This window comes from Argiope bruennichi, chromosome 11 (genome assembly GCF_947563725.1).
Source record: "Argiope bruennichi chromosome 11, qqArgBrue1.1, whole genome shotgun sequence".
NCBI classification, from domain to species: domain Eukaryota; kingdom Metazoa; phylum Arthropoda; class Arachnida; order Araneae; family Araneidae; genus Argiope; species Argiope bruennichi.
Window position 1 is genome coordinate 16134861 of NC_079161.1, and position 22994 is coordinate 16157854.

General features: G+C 31.1%; 1 protein-coding gene across 4 annotated transcripts in view; it reads left to right on the forward strand.

The window, feature by feature from the left end:
- Positions 1 to 9328, forward strand: part of LOC129956867 (putative polypeptide N-acetylgalactosaminyltransferase 9) — an 881963-nt gene extending 872635 nt beyond the window's left edge. For 3 of the 4 annotated variants that reach the window (XM_056068829.1, XM_056068827.1, XM_056068828.1), the window contains 3 exons: positions 2683 to 2793; positions 4522 to 4650; positions 7695 to 9328. In XM_056068829.1, coding sequence (XP_055924804.1) covers positions 2683 to 2793; positions 4522 to 4650; positions 7695 to 7847 — 393 coding nt within the window. In that variant the 3' untranslated portion in view covers positions 7848 to 9328. The remainder of the gene's footprint in view (positions 1 to 2682; positions 2794 to 4521; positions 4651 to 7694) is intronic. The other variant, XM_056068830.1, reaches the window with a different exon arrangement.
- The last annotated feature ends 13666 nt before the right edge of the window (positions 9329 to 22994 follow it).

The window sequence follows — 22994 nt, forward strand, 5'->3', positions numbered from 1 at the left end:
TACACAAATTATATATCAATTATTATTATTATATAACTAATGTATGTAATCCCTTTCCTTTTTTTGTGAAAAGTAAAAGACATTGCATGAAAATATCTGATTGTGCAATTAAAGTCTACTTGGTTATGGTAAAATGATTAAGTAAATGCCCTTAATATATCGCAAAATTAATTTTATGCTGAAAATTATGAAGAAAAGTTTTCAATAAAATAAATACGAAAGAGTGCATTAACATAATTATTTGTTACTGTCAGTTTAACGTTAGGACTGATACATGAGCGAAAATGTACCTATCAATATCTATTCTTCCCTTCCTTACTTCAAATCATAAAACAAATTTTATTGTGTTTAAAATATATCTCACTATGTTTATATTACAAAAGATTCAAAAATAAATAAAAATAAAAAGATAAAATTGGCTTTTAAAACTAAAAATTCAATAATAAACAATGATTTTTTATACTAATTGCCTCTTTAACTTGTCAATTAATATAATGTAATTAAATTGACTTTTTATACATCATATTTGCTCTGATAAAATTAGAAAGAAAACATTTTTAGAAAATGTCAAAAGCGATGAAAAATAACAAGGAAAAAAGCTCCCCAGTTTAAAAAAAAAAATGTAGGCTGCATAAAGTTGTGCATTATTATTATTTTTTATTTATTGTCTGTTCTATTTACTTATAAACTTTTCCCGAAATACTTTTAAAACCCATTTTTATGCTCCCTCTCAGAAAAAACACCATCCATCCCTTTTTTTTATGGCCCATCTGCAAATTCCAATTTAAATGGAAACCGAAACCCATTTTTAAAATTCCTAAAATGTACTTCGCAATGCATAATAAATATCCCTCAGTAATATGAACCCCATACTCATATGGTTTAAAATTTTAAAATAAGGCAGCAACTGCTTTTAGCCCCTCCATTTGAGAAGAGTGCTATGAAAAAGAATGCTCCCCACGGTCTACTCCTACTACTTCTCGATAGCAGGTGAAATAACACACTTTTTTTCCGAAAAGAATAATAACAATAAAAAAAACTTCCATTTTGCATCGAAAGACTTATACCCCCTTCGCGCCTCCCCTCTCCTTTCTCGTTAGGGGACATTAGAATATGAGAGGGTCTATGCTTTTTACTCTTGTATGCCTGCCACCTCTTACCAATTCATAGACATAGACATACATACACTCATATCTCCCCTGCTCCTTTCGCCTGCTTTGCAATTCAGGACATACTTTGGAAGGTGTACTTTGTATTTTACATATCCCAAGCCTATTTATCATGGGTATTGGGGCATATATTCTTATCGTCTCACGTATTTTTTTTTCTCCTATTCCCTTATTCGAACACCCCTATCTGACTTTGAGACGAGTATTACTTGATATTCGTCTTCGTCGCCCTAAGCGTTCGGGTAGTGAATGGGGGGTGAGAGGAGGGGTCTGGAACCATCCATCCTTCCAATCTGGGTTTCGGGCGGATTCGGCATGCGTGCAGAATTCGTAGTGCGCACCAGCTTTTTTAAATAAAAATCGTCTGTATATAAAGATCCGCTAAAGACTCCGCCGACACCCCTCCCCCCCCCCCCTATTCATCCATTGAAGGATTGGTGTGCACCGAAGTGTTGAAACTAAAATATTTTTTTCTCACTTTCTTTTTTTTTTTTTTTTTTTTTTTTTCTCTCCCTATCTTTGGATCCGACTTTACATAAAAGTGGCTTAAGAAGTGGCGTTAAAGAAAATCTATTTTCTGGTGGATTTTTTTTTCTCGTTCAGAGATCCGCTTATTTTTGGAGGTTAGAGGGGGGGGGGTCTTTCCTAAAGAAGTCTGATGCTTACTTTTGTTCCCTGGCATTTAACGGTGGAACTCTCACTGAATTTTAACTTTGCGGGTTTTTCTCGGGTTGCTATTCGTTTGGCGTGTGAAGATTTGTGGACCGATTTAGAGATTTGAAATGAAGTGAATTGGAAATGCTATAAAAGCATTTATTTTTGAAGCCCGTGGGAAACTTTCCTGTTGAGATTCGGCAGCAGTGAAAGGGATATTTTTTGAAGCCGATGAATATAAAAATTGTGCTTTTGGATTCAATTTTTATGAAATTTATTTTCTCAAAAACATTTTCGATCGAATTTTCTAATATTTATTATTTTAATACTCTAAATATGCCTAAAATTAGAAGATATAATGTTTTTAAACTTAAAATGTAATCTCGCAGATTCAGCCAATTTTAATTATCTTTGACGTTTAGTTTTCACACCTAAAATAATGAATCTTTCTTTTGACTTCAAGATATCGGCTGTATTCAAAAATAAAATGAAAGATGCTTTTAAAAATAAAATTTTATTATCTCTAAGAAAGTTAAAATTTAATTATTGTAATTCCCCCTTTTTTTTTTTTTTTTTTCTAAAAATAAATCTTGCATCGGACAAAATGCATCACTTCATTTCTGATCTTTAGTTCACAAAATATCTGCATGTACATGGAATACTGTTCAGTAAAATAATGAAGCTTTTTATTAGAAGTTTAATAATTAAATATATGTAACTCTTTAAAAATATTACAAAAGGAGGATTTACCCAGGAGGATATTCAAATGTGCATTTGAAACAAATGAGTTCTAAAGTTTGTCATCTTTGATAAGTTAAATTGTATTGATGCACTTTGCTTTTGCTAACTCGTTTTTCAGATACGAAATCTTGGCGACGGTGGGGACACCTGTCTAGACAGTGCTGCTAAAAGAGACGATTTCCATAAACCAGTTGGTCTGTGGCCTTGCCATAGTCAAGGTGGCAATCAAGTAAGTTGACATTTCTATCGGTAAACAATCCACATTTGGACAATATCATTTATTAAAATTAAGATTATGATACAGTTTTTCTCGCAAACCTCTGAAATATTCGCCAATTGATGAAATGCTCGCCAAATTTCCACCATCTTCAACAAAAGAAAAAAAAATAGTTTACGTTTAAAGGGAAGTGATTGAGAAACAATTATAGTTTGAAGACAGTGTCACATTAAACTTCTGTCGAATATCGCGCATAAGGCTAAACATGATTAATCAATAAAAAAAGGACTAAAATTTACAGCCATGAAATTCCTTTAATCATCTGAAAATGCAAATTTTTAATTTTTAATGAATCAGATGCTTACTGTATTTTAAAACTCCATTGAGATAAATTTATTCCCTTTTTATTTGCAATTCTTATTAAGTACAGTTAATCAAAAAGTATCCAAACACCGGTTTTCAATCCGAAACTAATTACTGCACAATAAAACTGTAAGTGCTTATCTCTGAAAACATATTTTTTTCTATAATTATATGAAACATTTTTTTTTATTTAAATAGCCTTTCCTTATATAGACCTATTCAAACGTAATTCATTAAAATAGTAAAACCTGGTTTCAAATACATAGCTCAATTCTTTAGATTAAAAATTGCTGAAATAAATGAAATATTTCGTAATTTTGATTAAATGATTTATAAGTTATAAGCAATTGAAAATTTGATTTCCTGATGTTAAGTGAGATTTTCAGTTTTCTTATTTCAAGATACGAAAAGGTTTTCGCAATAATTCTTAAATTACAGTAAATGAATCAATAAACAAGACAAATGTTATGCATTTTTAAAGATATGAAAGTATATTTCGTATTTTTAATTCATTTTTAAATCACAAGTTAAAAATTTCTGAATAGAAAATTGATAAAAATCGGTGCGGCTAGTAAAATTAACTCTTGAAACATCAGTATATTGAATGTGATTCATTTCTATCAAATAGTTTTTAAGATATTTAGAAATAACCAAAAACTTTCTGAACAGCATCACTTTTGCCATTGGGGGGGGGTCTCATTTCCCTAAAAATATTCTTTTGCAAAAATAGAAAAATTGTTAAAACGGAACAAAAAGCAATATATCTTTCAATGCTGCTTTAGATTAAAATATTTTTCAAAAAATACTGAGATAATGGCCAGAAAAGTCGATACATGTAACAAATTATACATTTCAAATCAAGTTTCGTTTCGGATAAACAGTTGCTGATTATAGCTGAAGAAATGATTTGCGAGGTTAACGAAAAAGGCAAGAATAAGTTCAATGTTCATATAACTTGAATATTTAAACAAATAAAACATTATTTAATAAAGTACAAAAGCAACTTTTTTTTGTATTGATAATGCAATTGTCAATTGACTTTCACAAAATATTTTATTTTAATGAAAAAAGTTTATAAACAGTTTCAGTATTATTATTTAATACGATATCAGAGTCAAAGAAATTAACTAAGAAAAAAACTTTTCAAAATGTATTTTGCAGTATCGTTTGGTAAATTTGAAGAAAATCTTATGATGAGAATTAACATCATAAGATTTTTAAGACGACATCATAAGACGAATCTTTCTGAAAATATACATCTGATTTTACTTTTCAGTTGCTTCCAAAGACTTAAATGGTATTACCCTGGTTTTAATAATTTGTATGTTTAAATCCAAGTCTTCATATAAGTTCTCCAACATCTGTCTCTCCTTTCAGTACTGGATGTTCAGTAAAGAAGGCGAAATCAAACGAGATGAAGCCTGCCTGGATTACTCTGGTGGAGACGTTATCCTTTACCCATGCCACGGAGCCGGTGGAAATCAGCAGTGGATTTACGATCCAAATGTAAGCATAATTGAAGAGCATAAATGATCATTTGAATCATTTTTAATCAAAATTTTTATGTCGGTTTCTATTATAAGCTCGTGGCGAATTGATATGAACGAGGATAGAACCTGGGACCTTGTGGTTCGCAGTCCAGTAACATGAGCACGATATAAAAGCAATTGCTCGGGTAACGAAGTTGTTAACTGGCTTATAAGCTTTCAGCAACTTACTCATGTTCAGTGCCTTACCAATACTGATAGTGAAGTTGTATACATGAGTTTTGTCTTAGCAATTTTATGTGATAAAAATATGTCATAAGTTTTGAGTTAATTGACGATTTAAAGTGTTTTTTTTCTCTGCGGTAATCTTACATTAAAAGAATAGCGATAACTTTTTATCACAAATAACTGATTTGGCAATTAATAGAAGGCATTGTTTATTCATTCACATATTTTAACGAACCAGTATTTTAAGCTTATCGTCGTCGTCTTAAGACAATTCAATCGCACTTGCTGCTTGCGTCTCGTGAATCAAAATATTTAAAAATGATAATAAACCCTCTAATAAGTTCAGTATTTGAAATATAAGACTGAATAACACAAACGATTTCTTTATAAGACTTAATCGATAGCGCTGTAATTGTTATTCGTTCAGTACTGTGGTGAATTGCATATAAGCCAGTAACAGCGCTTCTGCCCGAGCAGCTGTTTTGGCAAAATCGGTTAGTTACTGGACTGCTAACCAAAAGGTCCCAGGTTCTATCCTCACGCGTCTCATACCTCTAAATTGGTGACCTCGGATGCTGAACCTTCAACCTTCATACAGCTGTTGGTCTAAAGTACAGTAAAGCGTCTCATACCTATAAAGTACGTCATTTCGTAATATTATTTATTTTATATAGGGCTGGGATAGCCTGGTTGGTAGGGCATTGGATTAGCGTCCTTTAGGTTGTGAGTTCGAATCCCGCTGGCCGAAGACTTCCCGCGTATGTGGTGGCTGACGCACGCATATATCTGTCGTGGTCACAAAGTTCTGCATGTCTAGAGTAATGCCTCAGGGGATACTGGATCAGGGGTGATCGTTCTCTGATTCAGGTCTAAATTACGACCTGTGGATGAGTGAATGAAATGTATGAATGAAGTCCGCCCCGTAAAACGTGCTGTGACGTGTGAGCTAAGTCGTTCTCTTGGCCCTAGATGGCGCTACTGAAAAAACAAGAGACGTACCCTTGGCTTAATCCACAAATGACTTCTTAAAGTCAGTGGGCTTGTCTGGGACAAGTGCCATTAGAAACAACAACATTTATTTTATATAAAATTTTAAGATTGTATTTTAATAATTTTACTATTTGAATTTTTTTTAAAACAATCAAAAATATCGTGTGTGTTTTTTTCAATAAGGTCAATGTTACAATCTGAACTGTGTATCTAGTGTAATATATTGCAACTTGTCCTTTGTGTTTTGATTCATGTCATTATATTTTCTGCTCAAATTATAATAGAAACAACTATATTTCATATGATTTTTTTCCCTTGTTAATCCCTTTTTAAGTAGTTATTTAAAATAATTTTTTGTTATTCATGAACCAATACTGGATTGTCTAAATATATCAGAAATTCGGAAGATAATACTTTTTCTACCTCATCACTTAACACATCTCCATTGGGCCGAAAATACGGAAAAAATGTTGAAAAATCGTGAACTACAATTATTTATATATAAACTTAAATTCTGATGGGCTCTCTAATTGTAAACGTTGTTGCTAATCTCCATGGCCTGACTTAGCCAAAATTCCGTTGACAAGAAGAAAGTCAAAAACGAGGAAGGGAGAAGAATAAATTTCTCCCCAAAGAAGTCCTAGTATATGTGTCCTAGTACAATCTAGAATATGTTCAGCAGAGGCCCGATGTTGGTGGCATTTCGGGCAACGAGGGTAAGATTTTCACCCTGAGAAAAGAAAAACCATTTAAGGTGACCACTGGCAAGGCGCGACAGGAAAGTGTTGATTTTTCAATCACAAGGAAAAATTAAGGACTGACCCGGCTTATTGGCCCTATACCAATCATGAGTAGGGGGTACCATCCAATTCTTCTTATTTAGGAATTTCGCCTGAGAGAACAGTTCTAAGTATGTGAGCTCAGCAGAAGATGAAGTCGCTAGGGTGCTTCCTTTCTTTGCAAGCCTGTCTACTATTTCGTTACCAAGTAGATCCACATGAGATGGGATCCACTGGAAATGAATATCGTGTTGGAGTGAAATCAGGTTCAACTTCTGAAGAATAGACAAACTTGCTTTATCTCCAACATAGGTCCAATTGTTAAGGTGTTCCATTGAGCTGTGGCTATCAGTAAGAATCCAAAGGTTCTTATATTTATTTTCGTGTAAAATGGTCTTAAGTTCCTCATCGATTGCTAGAAGTTCGCTTCTAAAAACGGAACACAAGTCTGGATTTCGTTGGCATAGAGAAAAACTAGACTGCGAAGTTACAATATAGATTGCAAAATTGTCGATTTTGCTGCCATCAGTATACAATTTAATGTCACATTTAGGGATTTTATTAATGACTTCCAAGGCCAAAGGTCTTCTGACGCTTTTTCCTTTTTATTAATGGAAACAGGGAGGTTGAAATGAAAGTGAACCCTGGTAAGTTCTTCAGTAGGATTCATACAGGAGTGAAGAGAATGTGACTCAACATTTTTAGGAATTACATTATGAGACAATACTAAAGGGACTGTGCATGTTTGAGATTCGAACTCGCAACGTTTGGGTTCATAGCCGAGCAACAAAGCCACTAGACAAAAGTGTACACTCTTCTCCGGAAGTTGTTATCTGGCTTATGATGTTACCACCACAGGACTATTTAATTGCAAACTTAAAGCCCATTATGGCTAATCTGTCACTAGACTAGTTCACTATTATAAATATTTCGCAAAATATTCAGTTCTGAAATCGGCCAATAATTTATGTCAACATGTATATATTCTTCCTATTAACATTAGTAACACATTTTACTCCCTTTTTATAAAAAATACATCATTAGTATTTCTTACTCTCCATTTCAGCTTCACACAATACAGCAGGCAAGCAGCAGGAAATGTATGGAGCTCTCACCGGACAAACAATCCGTGCTCATGAATCCATGCAGCGGCAGCCCCCGACAGAAATGGCTCGTTCAAAACTATGACCCAACAAAACTGGAGAAATTAGCTTCTTAGTAGATGCTCGATATATCGATTTCTCATGATTCATCATCACAATCGTCATCGAATCTCATCTTCACGATCGAGGAGCTGAAATCATTTATACTGAAATTGAGAAAACGGACTAACTGCCAAAGATTTTTTGCAATGAGAAAATGATTGCAAATTTATTGTTCCTGACAAAGTTCGATCTTGTGTAGAAGCAAGACGTCCTCCACATGTGTGTCCCTTCTTTTTTCAATAAGAACCGATTGCAAGATTCCCTGAATTATTGTTATTAGTTTTAATTTTCTTACACCGAAAAATGGTCCCGATTGCAAGCTGTTTCCTCCAATGCTTCACAATCAAATAAATCTTCGTAACAAAACAGAAACGCGAGTAAATTATGAAATAGTAAAATTATATACCATATGATTAAATGTATTCTCAGAATGAAGTGCCTTACAGAGATTGATAAAAAAAAAGAAAACCTTCGATAGATTTAAATTAATTTTTAAAATATATTGTTTTCTGTACAGATTATATAACTTCCAAACATTCCTGATATTAGTTGTTAAGCATTCAATTCATTTATTATATAGAAATCGAAAATAGAATTAATCGGCAGCAAATATTAGAATTTGGAATTCCAAATTTTACTTCTATTCTCACATTATTAGGAATTGGATTTTTTTTAAAATTTTGAATAAAAATGAATAGCATCGTTTTTTGTTTTTTTTTTCCTTGAAATTTTTAAAGCTTCGGAACAGAATAGACGAAATATTTCAAAAAACGAATAGTTTTCAATTGCATTGAGTTTTGAAATTCTATACTTTTACAAAATTGAATTGTTATCTAGTCATTTAGTTGTATTATTTTCTGAAATATTGAAAATATATAGGCCAACCCCATCTAATGTCTTTTTCCATTGACTTTTTTTAACACAATCAATAAGCCTTCTTGCTAAAAAAAAATGAAGAATGTTTATATTTGAATAAGAAAAAGAAGTATCGACCCATTTAAAATAGAATTGTTAATGCCACAATCTATAACCTTGATTAATTAATTGTGCATAGTTTTTATAGGTTTGCCTAAAATATTTAAAATAAATGAATTATGAATATTTATTTTAATTATTCAATGAAACTTTATAAGTAAAACATATTTCTATTATTTGGATATGCTTTATATGTAATTTTTTCTACTTTATGTTTAAATTTTGGAAGATTCTTTATATGCACCGAAATATTGTTATATCCGTTCTCAAATATCTGTAGAATATTACTTTCAGAATATTTTAAAATTATACAACTATTTGAATTCCATTTACTGAATTTAATACTATTTGCTTTCTTACAACTCAGATAATGATTGGTTTTATGGTTTGCATTTTTCAATACTTATATTCATTTCCATTGTTAAGCATATATGTAACTCCAACTTCATAAATATTTTTTTCAAAATATAATTTTTTTTTTCTAAAATATATGCTTCTAAAAATACTCGTTATTTATTTTTTCATACTCCTCACTTGTTTATTAAGATTTTTAAATTAAAAAATTAATTATGAAAACATCTTTTGTTAGAAATACTTTGGAATTTTGTTTTATAAGTTAGTAATAAGAAAAGAACCTTTCCTCATATGAAATAAATATTCGCGTTGAATTTTTATTTTTTGAATCCATTTAGAAAAAAATCAACATCTAAAATTGTTGAAAGTGAAATAAAAAAAGTAGACAGAGCTAAATTTAATCAAATTTCTGCTGTTTATCGATAAAATAAACTTTTAAAATTAGATATAATGTAAGCTCTTACGTATATATGTTTTTCATAAGCGATTTCTGTTTAAAAGAAAATTAAACTCTTAAATAAACTTGAAGCAAATGATAATATTTTGGAAAAAAAATAAATGTTATATGATAATTCTAAAACAATTTGCTGTTCTAGAATTTCAAAATTTAAGCAAAAATGATTTTTTTAAAATTTATTTATCTTAATAAAATTCCGTAGAATACAAATTATATTTTCATATATTAGATGTTTTAATTTGAATGAAATTGATACCTTTTGCCTATTTGTTATCTAAGTCACATTATAACGAAACATGTTTGTCAAAATATTGTAACAATTATTTTTTAAATTGTATGACAGTTTTTATTTTATTTGTTGGAGAAACGATGATTTACTGTGAGAGAGGATATGAAATATTGATAAATTTAATACATGTAGAAATCACAAATTGAATCCGGAGATTCTGCAATAATTTATAGTTTTAATGTATTAATTTATTTATTTTATGGAAAGCATCCCGATTTTGGCAACGGAGTTGCGGAGTATTATTTTCATTGTTTATCTAAGATTCAATGTTCGTTTTTCATTATATTAAAATCATATATCAGAATTCAAGTAAATTTACTGATTTTTGTATGCAAGAGAAATCATACAATTAAACCACAACTATCTAGAAAAGAATGTGTAACAAAATATTAAAAAGTGTTTTTACAATGTATTTGAATTCGTAAGAATTTGGATGAATATAAAGACATGAATATAATTTTGGATGAATATAATTTACAGTATATTTATTTCATAAATATATTGTAAATTATTTTTATTTACAAATTATTGATATCAACCTAATCTTTTTTCTTCAAAATAAAATTTTTTGATTCCATGCATTTGAAAACCAATAGTTTATTAAAATATAATTACAATTCAATATTTTAAAGAGAATCGACGTTTTAATATAAATTTCAACGTTTCAATTGAAAGGGTAATTTAATTAAAAATATAATTGAAGTTATTACACAAAAATTACATATATTTTACAGCTGAACACCGTATAAAGAAATATAGCTGAAAAAGTTTTTAATGGATATTTTAATATTTGAAAGCTAATTTTCTTAAATTGATATTTCTATAGATACAATTCAAGCATCATCAATTAAAAAAATTTTCATCAATAATAGGAAATTAGTTAAAGATAAATTTTAAATTCCATTTGTATAAATGTTTATAAATTTAATCTAAAACCAATCATTTCTTAAAAGATACGTTTTTCTTTTGCATACAATTTTTTTATCCATATAATATAATAGTAATATAACAGTTTTTAACAGTATCACATAATCTTCGAAAACACTTGGAATGATATAGAAACTTGAGAAAATATTAATCTACTGATAGAACATAGCAAGTATGTCAGAAGTACATAATAGCAATTTAAATATTTTTAAAATTAGACATAGGTTATAATTACTGATATCATTACTTTAGCCTCATCAATTACAATAAAATAAATACTGTCGTACAAAGATATGCATTTCTGTGCGTTATGGTCAATAACATACTTTTGAATTCTCAGCTGGAAGATATACGATTCATTATATGAAATTCGAACGAAAATTCTGCATGGCTATGTATAGGCAGAAGAAATTGTTCTTGCACTTCCCCCACTGAACTGCCATGGACAACTAGAGTCCTCCGTTTAGGAGGAGATCAGTGCCTTACCACACTAGCGTAAATTAGTCAAATGAATTTGCAAAAAATAAAATGATTTATTGCTATGTTTCTGGTCATTTATTTGATGCTTGCTTTTTTTAGTTTAGTTTAGTTTAATTATATTAAGGTCACTTTTTTAAAACAACACTAAGGTTATTTTGGGACGGATCTCTTAATTTTCACCTCGGTCAGATGACGAGGACGGCACCTGATTTGATTCTTGGATAAACTGTGTTATGAGAAAGTCGTGTTTACCTTTCGATTTGTTTTTCATACCTATATATAAGGGTTGCGCAAATGAAAAGTGGACACTTGCGGTTGCGTCAGAATCCCTACAGCAACAGCAGCGATACCGAATTGGAATATAAAAGGCGGTAGGAGGTGTGCACTGCATACGGCGTTCAACAGTGAAAACTGTTGGTATTAAAGGAAACTGATCGAAAGTAAAGTCGTGCTATACGTGGATGCATCCAAATCGGAACAGTTTTTGATTCATTGATTGCCGAGGGCGACTCTTGTTTGATTTCCTGATCCAAGGGAACACTATCAATCCACACACTACTGCAGTACTCTGGCGAAACTCTAGAAAGCAATCAAAAGCAAGCAGCCAGACCTTCTGACACAACAAATGATCCTTCTCCATGACGATGTCCAACCATATGTCTCCCGTGATACCCAGACAACCATAAATAATTCCGTTCGGAATTGTTGGAGCTCCCGCCGTTCAATCCGGATTTGTAACCCTGTGACTTCCACATCTTTGTGTATTTTTAAGGGAGCATTATTGGAGACACGTTTCCATTCGGAAGACGAAGTGAAGGAAGCTGTGCATTATTTCTTCAAGAATCAAGCATCATCTTTCTACAGCAAAGGCATAGATCTGCTACCTAAGGGATGGGACCTGTGTTTTAACGCTTGTGGCAGTTTCTTTTAATTACCAATGAATATATTCTTTTCATTCAACTTGCCCACTTTTCATCTGTACAACCCTTATAATATGCACTTTCGAAGCCATGTAGCCCTGCCCATTCATTCCCAAAAATGGCAATCATTGTCATAAAAAATTGTCTTAGTAAGGTATAGTTTGTGTATTATATAAGATAGAACATGTTAAACTGATCTTCGAAAGGCAGTTTTTTCCCTTTATTATAAGTGATTTTATTTTATTATAAGTAAATCGTATAAGCTCTTTGTTCTAACAAAAGAAAAACATATCCAACATTGATTTGATGCCTAAATTTGGTAACGTTACTTGTAGAACAAGTAACGATAGTAACCAATAGTAAAAATTGCATTGTTACTATTGGATGTGAACCGAAAGTATTCGTATTCAGATCATGTCACACAGCGCCATCTCACAAAAGTTTGAGGCACCAATAGGTTATCATCCTATGGCAATAATTAAAATACCATAAAAATTTACGAGATGGTTCTTTATGACATTGTCAGTATGAGAGCAGATAGAAAATGCATCCCTAATTAGTTAAAAAAAAGTGTTCTGTGCGTGCGTGTGTGTGTAAAATCACATTATTTCAGGAAATATACCTATATAGACAAACTTAAAAAGCAAAAATATTGCATAAAAATACAAAAGTAAAAAATAAACAAAAAGCGCGTGGCGAATTGTGATGAGCGAAGATAGAACATGGGACCTTGTGGTTCACAGCCCAGTGACATGACCACGATACAAAAGCAATTGCTTGTGTAGCGTAGCTGTTAACTGGCTTATAAGCTTTCACCACAAGCGCAACTCGAATAGAGAACCCACAATACATGTGTCATTCATGTTGTTCTAACCACTATACCGAACTGCCCACATTTCGAAGCAGAAGTTGAATATACTTATTATAATAATTATACAAAAAATGTTTTCATGTGTGCGTATGTAAAGTCACGTTTTTTTAGGAAAGATACATAAAAAAGACAATAGAAAAAATTTAAAAACAAAATCTTATCTAAATATAAAATTTGATTCAAATACATACAGCCGTTTCCCAGATACCCGAAATAAATTTTTATATATAAAAGAATTTCCCGTTTAAAATTATAAGATTTCACAACGCTACCTAGAGTCTTCATTATTTTCCTATCCTACAAATGACGGGAAATAAAGAGAAAAGCACAAGTTGTATCTATTTAGTACAGTGATCCCTATTCGTAGAAGTCTGTGAACCACTAATATAGGAACTGAAAATTAAGTACAGGCCACCTCCACCTATGACATATAGCGACAAGCCTTCTGGACTTATGAAATCCTTCCAGGAAAAAGAGGTGTCTCCGGTGATTTCATTCTGAAAAGTGATAAAAAGTGCGTTTTGAAGAACTTTTATTACTAGTTAAAACAAGGAACCTCAGAAAAAGTAGACAAGATTTTTCAGCTGTGATTCCATCCCAGTTGGGAATATTCATTCAGTAGTAAGTGAGAATTACCACATATTTAAATTTCGTCACTATATCGAAATTTAATCGAATTCATCGCAAAGTGTTCTGCCAAATTTATTACATTCGGACCCATTTTTACTTTGTCGTAATGAAATAAACGGAAGAGGAGTGCAGGATTTTAGATGCATCTTTTTATACGAGTTAAGAAAGCTTTCATGCACAAGATATTATATGCTATCCCATGATACTTTTCGATAATCTAAATTTAGTGCAAGATAGTGTAATAATATTTTTAGGCATTTTGGAATATTAATTTAGTTTAGTTTATATCATATTAACGTCCCGTTTAAAAGCAACACTAGGGGTCTTTTGGGATGGACCTCATCATTTTGAACCACGGTCAAATGACGAGGATGACACTTGAACTGGCAATCCCCTTTTCACACCACACCAGTGGGAGGACGTTTGAACCGGACGGTTTTAACGTGTACCAGACCTGCTTACACGACGGCTCTTCGGTGGAATCGGGCCACGAACTTGAAACCCTCCGGTTCCGAGACCAAGACCTTACCACCAGGCCACCGCGGCTCTTTCAAATATTAAAGGGGGAAAATAAGCATATAGAATTCTTATTTAAAGAAGTGACATATTCGAAAGGGTATTCTTATCAAGAGGGGGAAATATTGCAAAAAAACATGATAGATCGTGAAAATATGTCAGCATGTTCAGACTTCACACAAATACGATAGCGTTCAGATTCGTCTTAATTGCTGCCTCTGTTATGGACGTCTGTCAAAGCGACGATAGTCTGCATTGAAATCATGCGGTACATCCATATGCATTTAGTAAAATAGTAATTCGAGATGATGATGAATATTTATTCTATTGAATTAAGATCCAATTAATAGGGAGATCTAGTAGACAACATATATTATCTGTCCTATTTCCATGGATGTGCCAATATGAACATTTGGAGGCAATCTACATTATCTTATTCATTTACCTGAATATGCTACCGCGGAATCTGGTGGCCATCTTAGATTATCTGCCCTTGATTTCCGTGGGCATGCCAGTGTGGATATCTGGAGTCCAGTCTACATTATCTTATTCATTTACTTGAATATACTAACGTGGGGTTCTGCTGCCAAGACTAAATCACCTTATTTTCCTGGAATGGTGCATCAAAATGGCGAAGCACTTTATATAAGAATATTGGGTTGCTATTGCGGATTTATCAGAAATATCAAATTGCAAGAAAAGGATAATAAAATTGGTCAGAGAAACTCCCGAACGGACTCGCGAATTCATTCAACGATCAGTTCATATTTATCTTCTCATATAGGGGCAGAAGCGCCATATGAATATTATGAGTTAAACTTGGCTTAGAATAATTTGTTCCATTTCATTTCTATTTTCTTTAGACTTCTGTTGAATATCTTCGCGTTGGTCGCCGATTTAGCTTTCGCATTCCTGCAACTTGCATGCCTGTTTGTGCACCAACCCCCCGGAAACCGATTTCGGGATAAGAATGTGATTCCTGAGAATAAAATTCCTGCATGATAGCTGATCGTGTGGTATGGTTACTCCTGGCCGATGAAGGGGAGAGTTTCCCTCGGGAGTGAGTGTATCGTGACCGGTGATGGCTATAAAGACTCAACCACAGGTTCCTGCCTGTGTCGCCGCGATCTCCAATTATTTAAATTTTTCCAAGTGCCCCAAATCGGGTCAGAGTAGTTGATCATGATATATATTTGGACTTAAATATTTTGTAAAAAAACATTCAAAATAAGCATTATTAATTTAAATATGCTTATTTTAAGTTGGTTGACTTTGCAGGACATTACATATAAAGTTTGTTCCACTTGTGGCGTGTAGCACTCTAATTAAAAACATTCACAATAAGCATTATTAATTTAAATATGCTTATTTCAAGTTGGTTGACTTTTGCAGGACATTGCATATAAAGTTTGTTCCACTTGTGGCGTGTAGCACTCTAATTAAAAACATTCAAAATACGCATTATTAATTTAAATATGCTTATTTTAAGTTGGTTGACTTTTGCAGGACATTGCATATAAAGTTTGTTCCACTTGTGGCGTGTAGCACTCTAATTAAAAACATTCAAAATACGCATTATTAATTTAAATATGCTTATTTCAAGTTGGTTGACTTTTGCAGGACATTACATATAAAGTTTGTTGCCCTTGTGGCGTGTAGCACTCTAATTAAAAACATTCAAAATACGCATTATTAATTTAAATATGCTTATTTCAAGTTGGTTGACTTTTGCAGGACATTAAATATAAATTTCGTTGCACTTGGGGCGTGTACCACTCTAATTAAAAACATTCAAAATACGCATTATTTATTTAAATATGCTTATTTTATGTGGGTTGACTTTTGCAGGACATTACATATAAAGTTTGTTCCACTTGTGGCGTGTAGCACTCTAATTAAAAACATTCAAAATACGCATTATTAATTTAAATATGCTTATTTTAAGTTGGTTGACTTTTGCAGGACATTAAATATAAAGTTTGTTGCACTTGGGGCGTGTAGCACTTTAATGAGAACAATTTGACAATTTATGGCTCTTAAAACTGCTGGACATTGGGCCCCGGCCGAAAATAGTCTGCTTTCAGACATGCCTCCATCTCTTCCTACTGTATAGACCTCAATTTTTTCCACGTCTACGATGAAGTGATAACACAACATGGTCATTCTCAAGTGTGTGGAGGAAGTGTCGTAGGAGGCTGCCAAAATTATCATTAAAACTAGTCTCCAGTGTCAGGAAGAGTGACAATACGGGGAGTTTTACGACTGCTGTTTCGTCATACCCTCTCACAATAAAATTTATTAATTTACGCCCCTTATTCCATATTCAAACTATGTTATAGACTATACAAAAAATTTTCAATTAATTTCATAACGTATTTAAAAGAACTCGTGTTCTGTAATTTTTCGTATTTAAAAATGAAGGACAAAAAAAAAGTTAGCTTTTATTTCGTGATAACCTTGGGACATCCACAAGTTGCAGAATCCAAACACATTGTATCTAGCCCCTGATCCTCATCCCTTCCTATGTAACTATTCCTGCTGGTAATTACTAATAAATATTATTACCAGGTACTATAACTATTTTATTATAAACTTTAAATTATAATAAAAATTATAAGAGCGTGTCAATTAATGCGATGTGATACTTTTGAAATATAAGGACACAAAACACAGAGTACTTGTAAAAACAGAAGTTAAACAAAAAATTACAGATTTCATTTTCGACCAATCCCTTACGAATGTTATTATTTTTGGAAGACGCGTTTGAACAAAATCTCATAAATTCTTATTATATTTTAACGTACTTCAATTTAATCTACATTTAATTTATAAAATTATGTTCGTTTATTTTTCCTTTCTTTCTTATCTATATGAACCATTGAATTTTCAAATATTTAACTATTTTAAATATCAGCAGGAAATTTAAATCTTAGAATATTACTCAATAAGCTGTTTTTAATTTAAAATCAACTTACTGATTAAAGACTTTCAAGTCAGTTTTCGGATTCAATTTAACAACATTAATTTAAGGGAAATAATGCCCAATTCATAGAAACAATGACGAATTATGAAGTAAACATCCAAATTCTTATAAAAATTTGTTAACAACAAATAATTATAGAGTTATTTTTAACCCTTTATATTTTTAGTAAAAACACTTTAGCAGATGTCGGAGTTTCAAAATAAAATGTGTATATGACTTGAACATTTTATATTTCGTCAATTAAGCAATGGCACTCAAAATGTTCAAATATTGCAAGATGAAGTAAAAAATCGAATTTTTTTTAGAGTTAAAGAATATTTCTGATTTCTTTTCGTCTGTAATATGAACATATGATCACAAATTCACACCAGAATCTGTAAAAAGGCAGAAATATTGAACATTAATGACGAAAAATTCAGTTATTTTTTCCGTTTGCAAAATTTGGAAAAAAATCAAATAAGTAGCATTACTTGTTCAATAATGACATATAAATTTTCTACATTTTTATCTTTTTGTAAATACCTTATTTCTATGACAATTATAAGAGCCAAAAAAAAAAAAATTAGCTTTGAATCATCAAAATAGAATGAGAATTGTGATGACCATCGTATAAAAATACATCAAGGTCATCAGAGTAAAGGTAGGTTTACACTCGACTAGTTTTAAGACGGCCAGTAAAAAAACGCATATGCAGAAAAGGGCTGATTTATGTTTGCCACAATTTCATAAAATAGATTCAGGCATTCCATGCTTGGCTATAAATTGCCGTTTTGGCATCCCTGAATTTTCCTTTTCACTGCATATCATATTAAAATGATAGATATTTACACAAAAAAACATAGTAATATAAAAAAAAAAGTGTCGGCATATCTAAATTTGGAAAACTATTGAAAAGAATGACCCATAAAATGGAACACACACACACACACACACAACCTCGCATCAGAAAGAACAAAGAGCAAAACATGTCGGAATTAATCTATGATAAGTGATCAATTTCTTCACACCAAAAGGAAAAAAGCCCGCCAAATTCTACAAACGCATGCGCAATAAGAAAAAAAAAATAAAATAAAGCGACTTGTTACTGTCCCATCGAGACAAGTAGTTGCTACGAACCGAACAGCATTTTTCAGCCTTTCTGCGCATGCGTTGCCTACTGACATAAAATAAATCAGATTGCATTGTTTTTCGTACAAAATAATCCTGGACAAATCTAGCCCGTTACGAGAGCGAAAAAATAAAAGTACTTGAATCACATTACATGCCGCATGTGATTTCAAATTATTTTTCTTAAAATTCAAATCAAATAGATTCATTTAAACATAATTTAAATTGATTAAATGTGTTTTTCAAAAGAAATTTTACACGAAGACCTTATTCAGGTAGATGATTGAATACTTCTATATCTAGAAGCAAACTCTGAGTATTTTTACTTAAATGAAAAATAAAATTTTGTACATCATCTTAAAGAATATAATTTTTAACCTGTTTTAACTCATCGCAGTTCTTGTTCTTACGTCAAAGCAATAAGGATATCACAAATTCTTAGACTAACTGCTTTAATCTTTTAAGTTACATTCTTCTGAAATTTGATAACTGAACACTTGGGAATAACTTCAAAAATATTCAAGGGAAAGTAATTGAGTTATCTTCTCGGCGCATATTCATCGTTAAAGTATTAGATTGTTAAAACACATTCGTTATATTTGAAGTTTCTTTTTTTTATATTATCTTTTATGTTCGCTTTGCATCATAAAAGCTATATGTTCGTGATAAAATGCTTTTGAAAATGAATTATCTCTTATATGCTTCGAATCTCTTTTACAGACGAAACACTTCAATTCAATTCAGAATTCACCGTAATTGAAGCTTTGAGTGAGCTTCGGCTTCAAAATTCTCTTTCCAGAGAATTCCCAGGAGATATTATGCAAGACTCGGGAGAAATGAAATTTCGACAGTTTATAATTTATTTCTCTTCGTTGAAACACATGATTTCAAACTTTTTAAACGTAGTCGCCCTTTTACAAGAGTCTTGTTTTCTATTTGTGAAGAAGAAATTTTGAACAGGTTTTTCTCCTCATTTCTGATGTTCCACAATTTTAAAGTAATGTAGAAATTGGAGAGCTATATATCTTCCAAAACCAAATAATATTCAATGTTTTCAGAACTTGGTTGTCAATTTATTACTTCAATTCAGTCTTGATTATGTACGTAAGCGCCATCTAGTTGTAAATTTGAGAAAACTTGATTACAGGTTTACTTATAGTTACTTATATTACTTACAGGCCAATTCATTGCTTCGTTGAATTCAGTTTTACGTACCGTACGTAACCGCCATCTAGTTGTAAATTTGAGAAACTTTATTACAGGTTTACTTATAGTTACTTATATTACTTACAGGCCAATTCATTGCTTCGTTGAATTCAGTTTTGAGTCCGTACGTAACCGCCATCTAGTTGTAAATTTGAGAAAACTTGATTACAGGTTTACTTATAGTTACTTATATTACTTACAGGCCAATTCATTGCTTCGTTGAATTCAGTTTTGAGTCCGTACGTAACCGCCATCTAGTTGTAAATTTGAGAAAACTTGATTACAGGTTTACTTATAGTTACTTATATTACTTACAGGCCAATTCATTGCTTCGTTGAATTTAGTTTCGAGTCCGTACTCAAGTTCCATCCAGTTGTAAATTTGAGAAAAATTGATTACTGGTATATATGTAAATTGCTTCGTTTAATTCAGTTTTGATTCTGTAAGTTAGCGCTATTTAGTAGCAAATATGAGAAAAATTGATTTCAGGTTTTCTTATAAATTTCAACGCGATAGATTTTTTTATAACGGATATTATATTTATCTTAGAAATTATAGAAATTAATTATTCATGAAATATTAATAAAGTATAAAGATCTTGAAATCATAAAGGTAAATTTAGGAAACTGAATTGAAAATCAAGAGTCATAATTCGTTGAAAAGAATGCAATAAAGAAATGAATTAACTATAAAGAAGAAACAATAGAGAATTTCCAATCATTCAAAAATTTTCAAATTTCCTTTGAACGTGATTGAAATTTCTATTTCCTTAAAGAATTCTCATCAGCGACATATGATTTCTAATGTTACTGAATTTTAAAATACTGTAGAAATTGGAGAGTCATATATCATTCGAAAGAATATATTATTTATTGATTTCAGATCTTACAAGTCAAATCATTGCTTCGTTTAATTCTTTTGATTCCGTAAGGAAGCGCCATCTAGTAGTAAATTTGAGAAAAATTGATTGCAGGTTTTCTTGTAAATTTCAACCAGAGAAAATTTTATTATGAATATTATATTTATTCCTGGAAATTATAAGAATCAATTATGATATATTCAATGCTGAAATAGTAAAATATAAAACAGCTCTTGAAGTCACATAAAAAAAATTTAGAAAACTTTATTGCAAATGGAAAATTACAATTCATTTAAAAGAATATGATAAAGAAATGAATTAACCATAAAAAAGAAACGATAGATAATTCCCAATTATTCAGAAGTTTGCAGATTTGTTTTGAACGTGATTAAAATTTCTATTTTCTTAAAGAATGCTATAAGCGATATATAATTTCGCACTTTTTATATTGTTGGCCTCCATAATTTTAATAAATTAATTCTACAAAAATATTTTTATCGTCTTTTACATTTTAATATATTTTAAAATACATTATTATAAACGCAGTGATACTGGTAATCAGTTTTTCTAAAATTCATCGACAGATGTTATTATATATATGGAATCAACATTTCATTAAAATCCTCTTATTTCTAATTTATTAATAATGGAATTAACTATACAATTGATGTAATTATTAACTGAATATATTTATTAGATAGTGAGCCGGAACACTCCATTGTTAAACAGCTTCAAATCTTCAACAAATTTGTTAAGAGGAAAGAAATCAAAGAAATTTTACCTTTAAAAATGAAAGATTAAATAAAAGATTAAAAGCAGAATAATTTTTTGCTGTCGAAATCATTAAGTCTTAATGGAACGAGCGATTATCCTATCAGATAACAATTAATCCCACTATGAACCACCCTTTTACTATAGAAGCTTTTTGAATTACCAGAATTCTTATTCCTTGCCTTAATCCCTCCTATTCCAATATCGGAAAATACGAAAGCCATTACCAGAGAGTAAATACTCAAACTGTTTCCCCTAAACATCACATTTGTGCAATTGCTTTAATATTGTAGAAATTTCGACTGATAGACCGTAGATCAAGTTAAAATTACCTGGAGGTAATTTAATTCAGCGGATACAATGTTCAAATGCATTTCAAATATCTCCACCGGATTATGTTCTGAAACTGTGTTTATTTTAGAGTTATATTACAGTAAATCATGAAGAAGATAAAAGCACTTACTTCACAATGGGTTATATCTTGAAACTGTGTTCTTGTTTGTACATTATCAGCCGCATTTAAAATTTACTTTCAACTATTATGTAAAAATATGGCTTTTTATATATGTCGATGATGGGAAAATATTGTATCTCTAAATTATTAAAGAATTCATCAAGGTCCACAGTGATAAAGGATTTATAAAGACTGCGATGTGAAGAAATTTCGTTTTCGACTCAAGTTAATTTATGCTTTAGCCCATTAAGTGAAAAATAAATGTTGTGAACTTTTTCTCATCTAGATGGCGCTGTTGTCTTTTAAAAAGAATTTCCTAGTTAGCATTATTATTATTTACAGAAATCCTCTAGATGGCGCTGTGAGATGTCTTTAAAGAAAGAGCCCTAGTTAGCGTTATTAAGTGTCCCTTACTCAGATCCTCTAGATGGCGCTGATGAACGCTTCATAAAAAATGAAAACGTGGTCTTGTTCTAGTGTTGTAAGTTATGGAAACGAGATGCTGATACAGATAATAATTTGCAGCCATTTTTTTAAACCACCTGATATGTTACTCTGAAATTACTGAATTTTTAATTTTAAATCTGAAATTAAATAAAAGTATAAGGCATTATTTAATTTAAAAAGCAAAAATTACTTAAAAACGCTTGAATATCTCAAATGCTCTCTTATTCTTATAGGAATTAATAATAAATTTCCGAAATAAGATGTGTCATCTAATTAAGAAGTAAATTCGCAGATACACGGAGAATGTAACACAAATAGCAAGAAGTTAATATAAGCTAAAAGTAGGAATTAAAATATTTCATTAATAATTAAATTAATTAAGATATTTCTATTAATTAAAATATTTTTCTTGGGTTCCCTGGGATTATTCAGCAAGAAAACTTAGCTACTAGTGCAAAAATGAAGTTGAAAAATTGATGGCAACATAATTCGGTAAATAATGGGTTAATGTAAGTAAGATATGCATTGTTAAATGTCATTTATGGTGATCCTCTAGGTGTCGCTGCTAAACATTTCTTAAAAAGATGAAAGCGTAGTCTTGTGTTGGTTACTGATACGATATGCCAAAATGCGTCATAATTTGCAGATATTACTTTTAATTCTCTCGCATTCAATGATGAGTCGGACTCGTGCATCGAATGACTACTTATTTAATTTTAAATTTGTAATTAAATAAAAATATTAAGTAATTTAAAATGCAAAAAATAATTAACAACGCTTCAATATCTCACATGTCATTATATTCTTAGAGGAATTAATGATAAATGTACCAAATAAGACGTGTTAATTGATTGAGAAAATTAAATATGAAGGTAATAGGGTTAATGTAAATGAGATATATGTATCTACATTTGT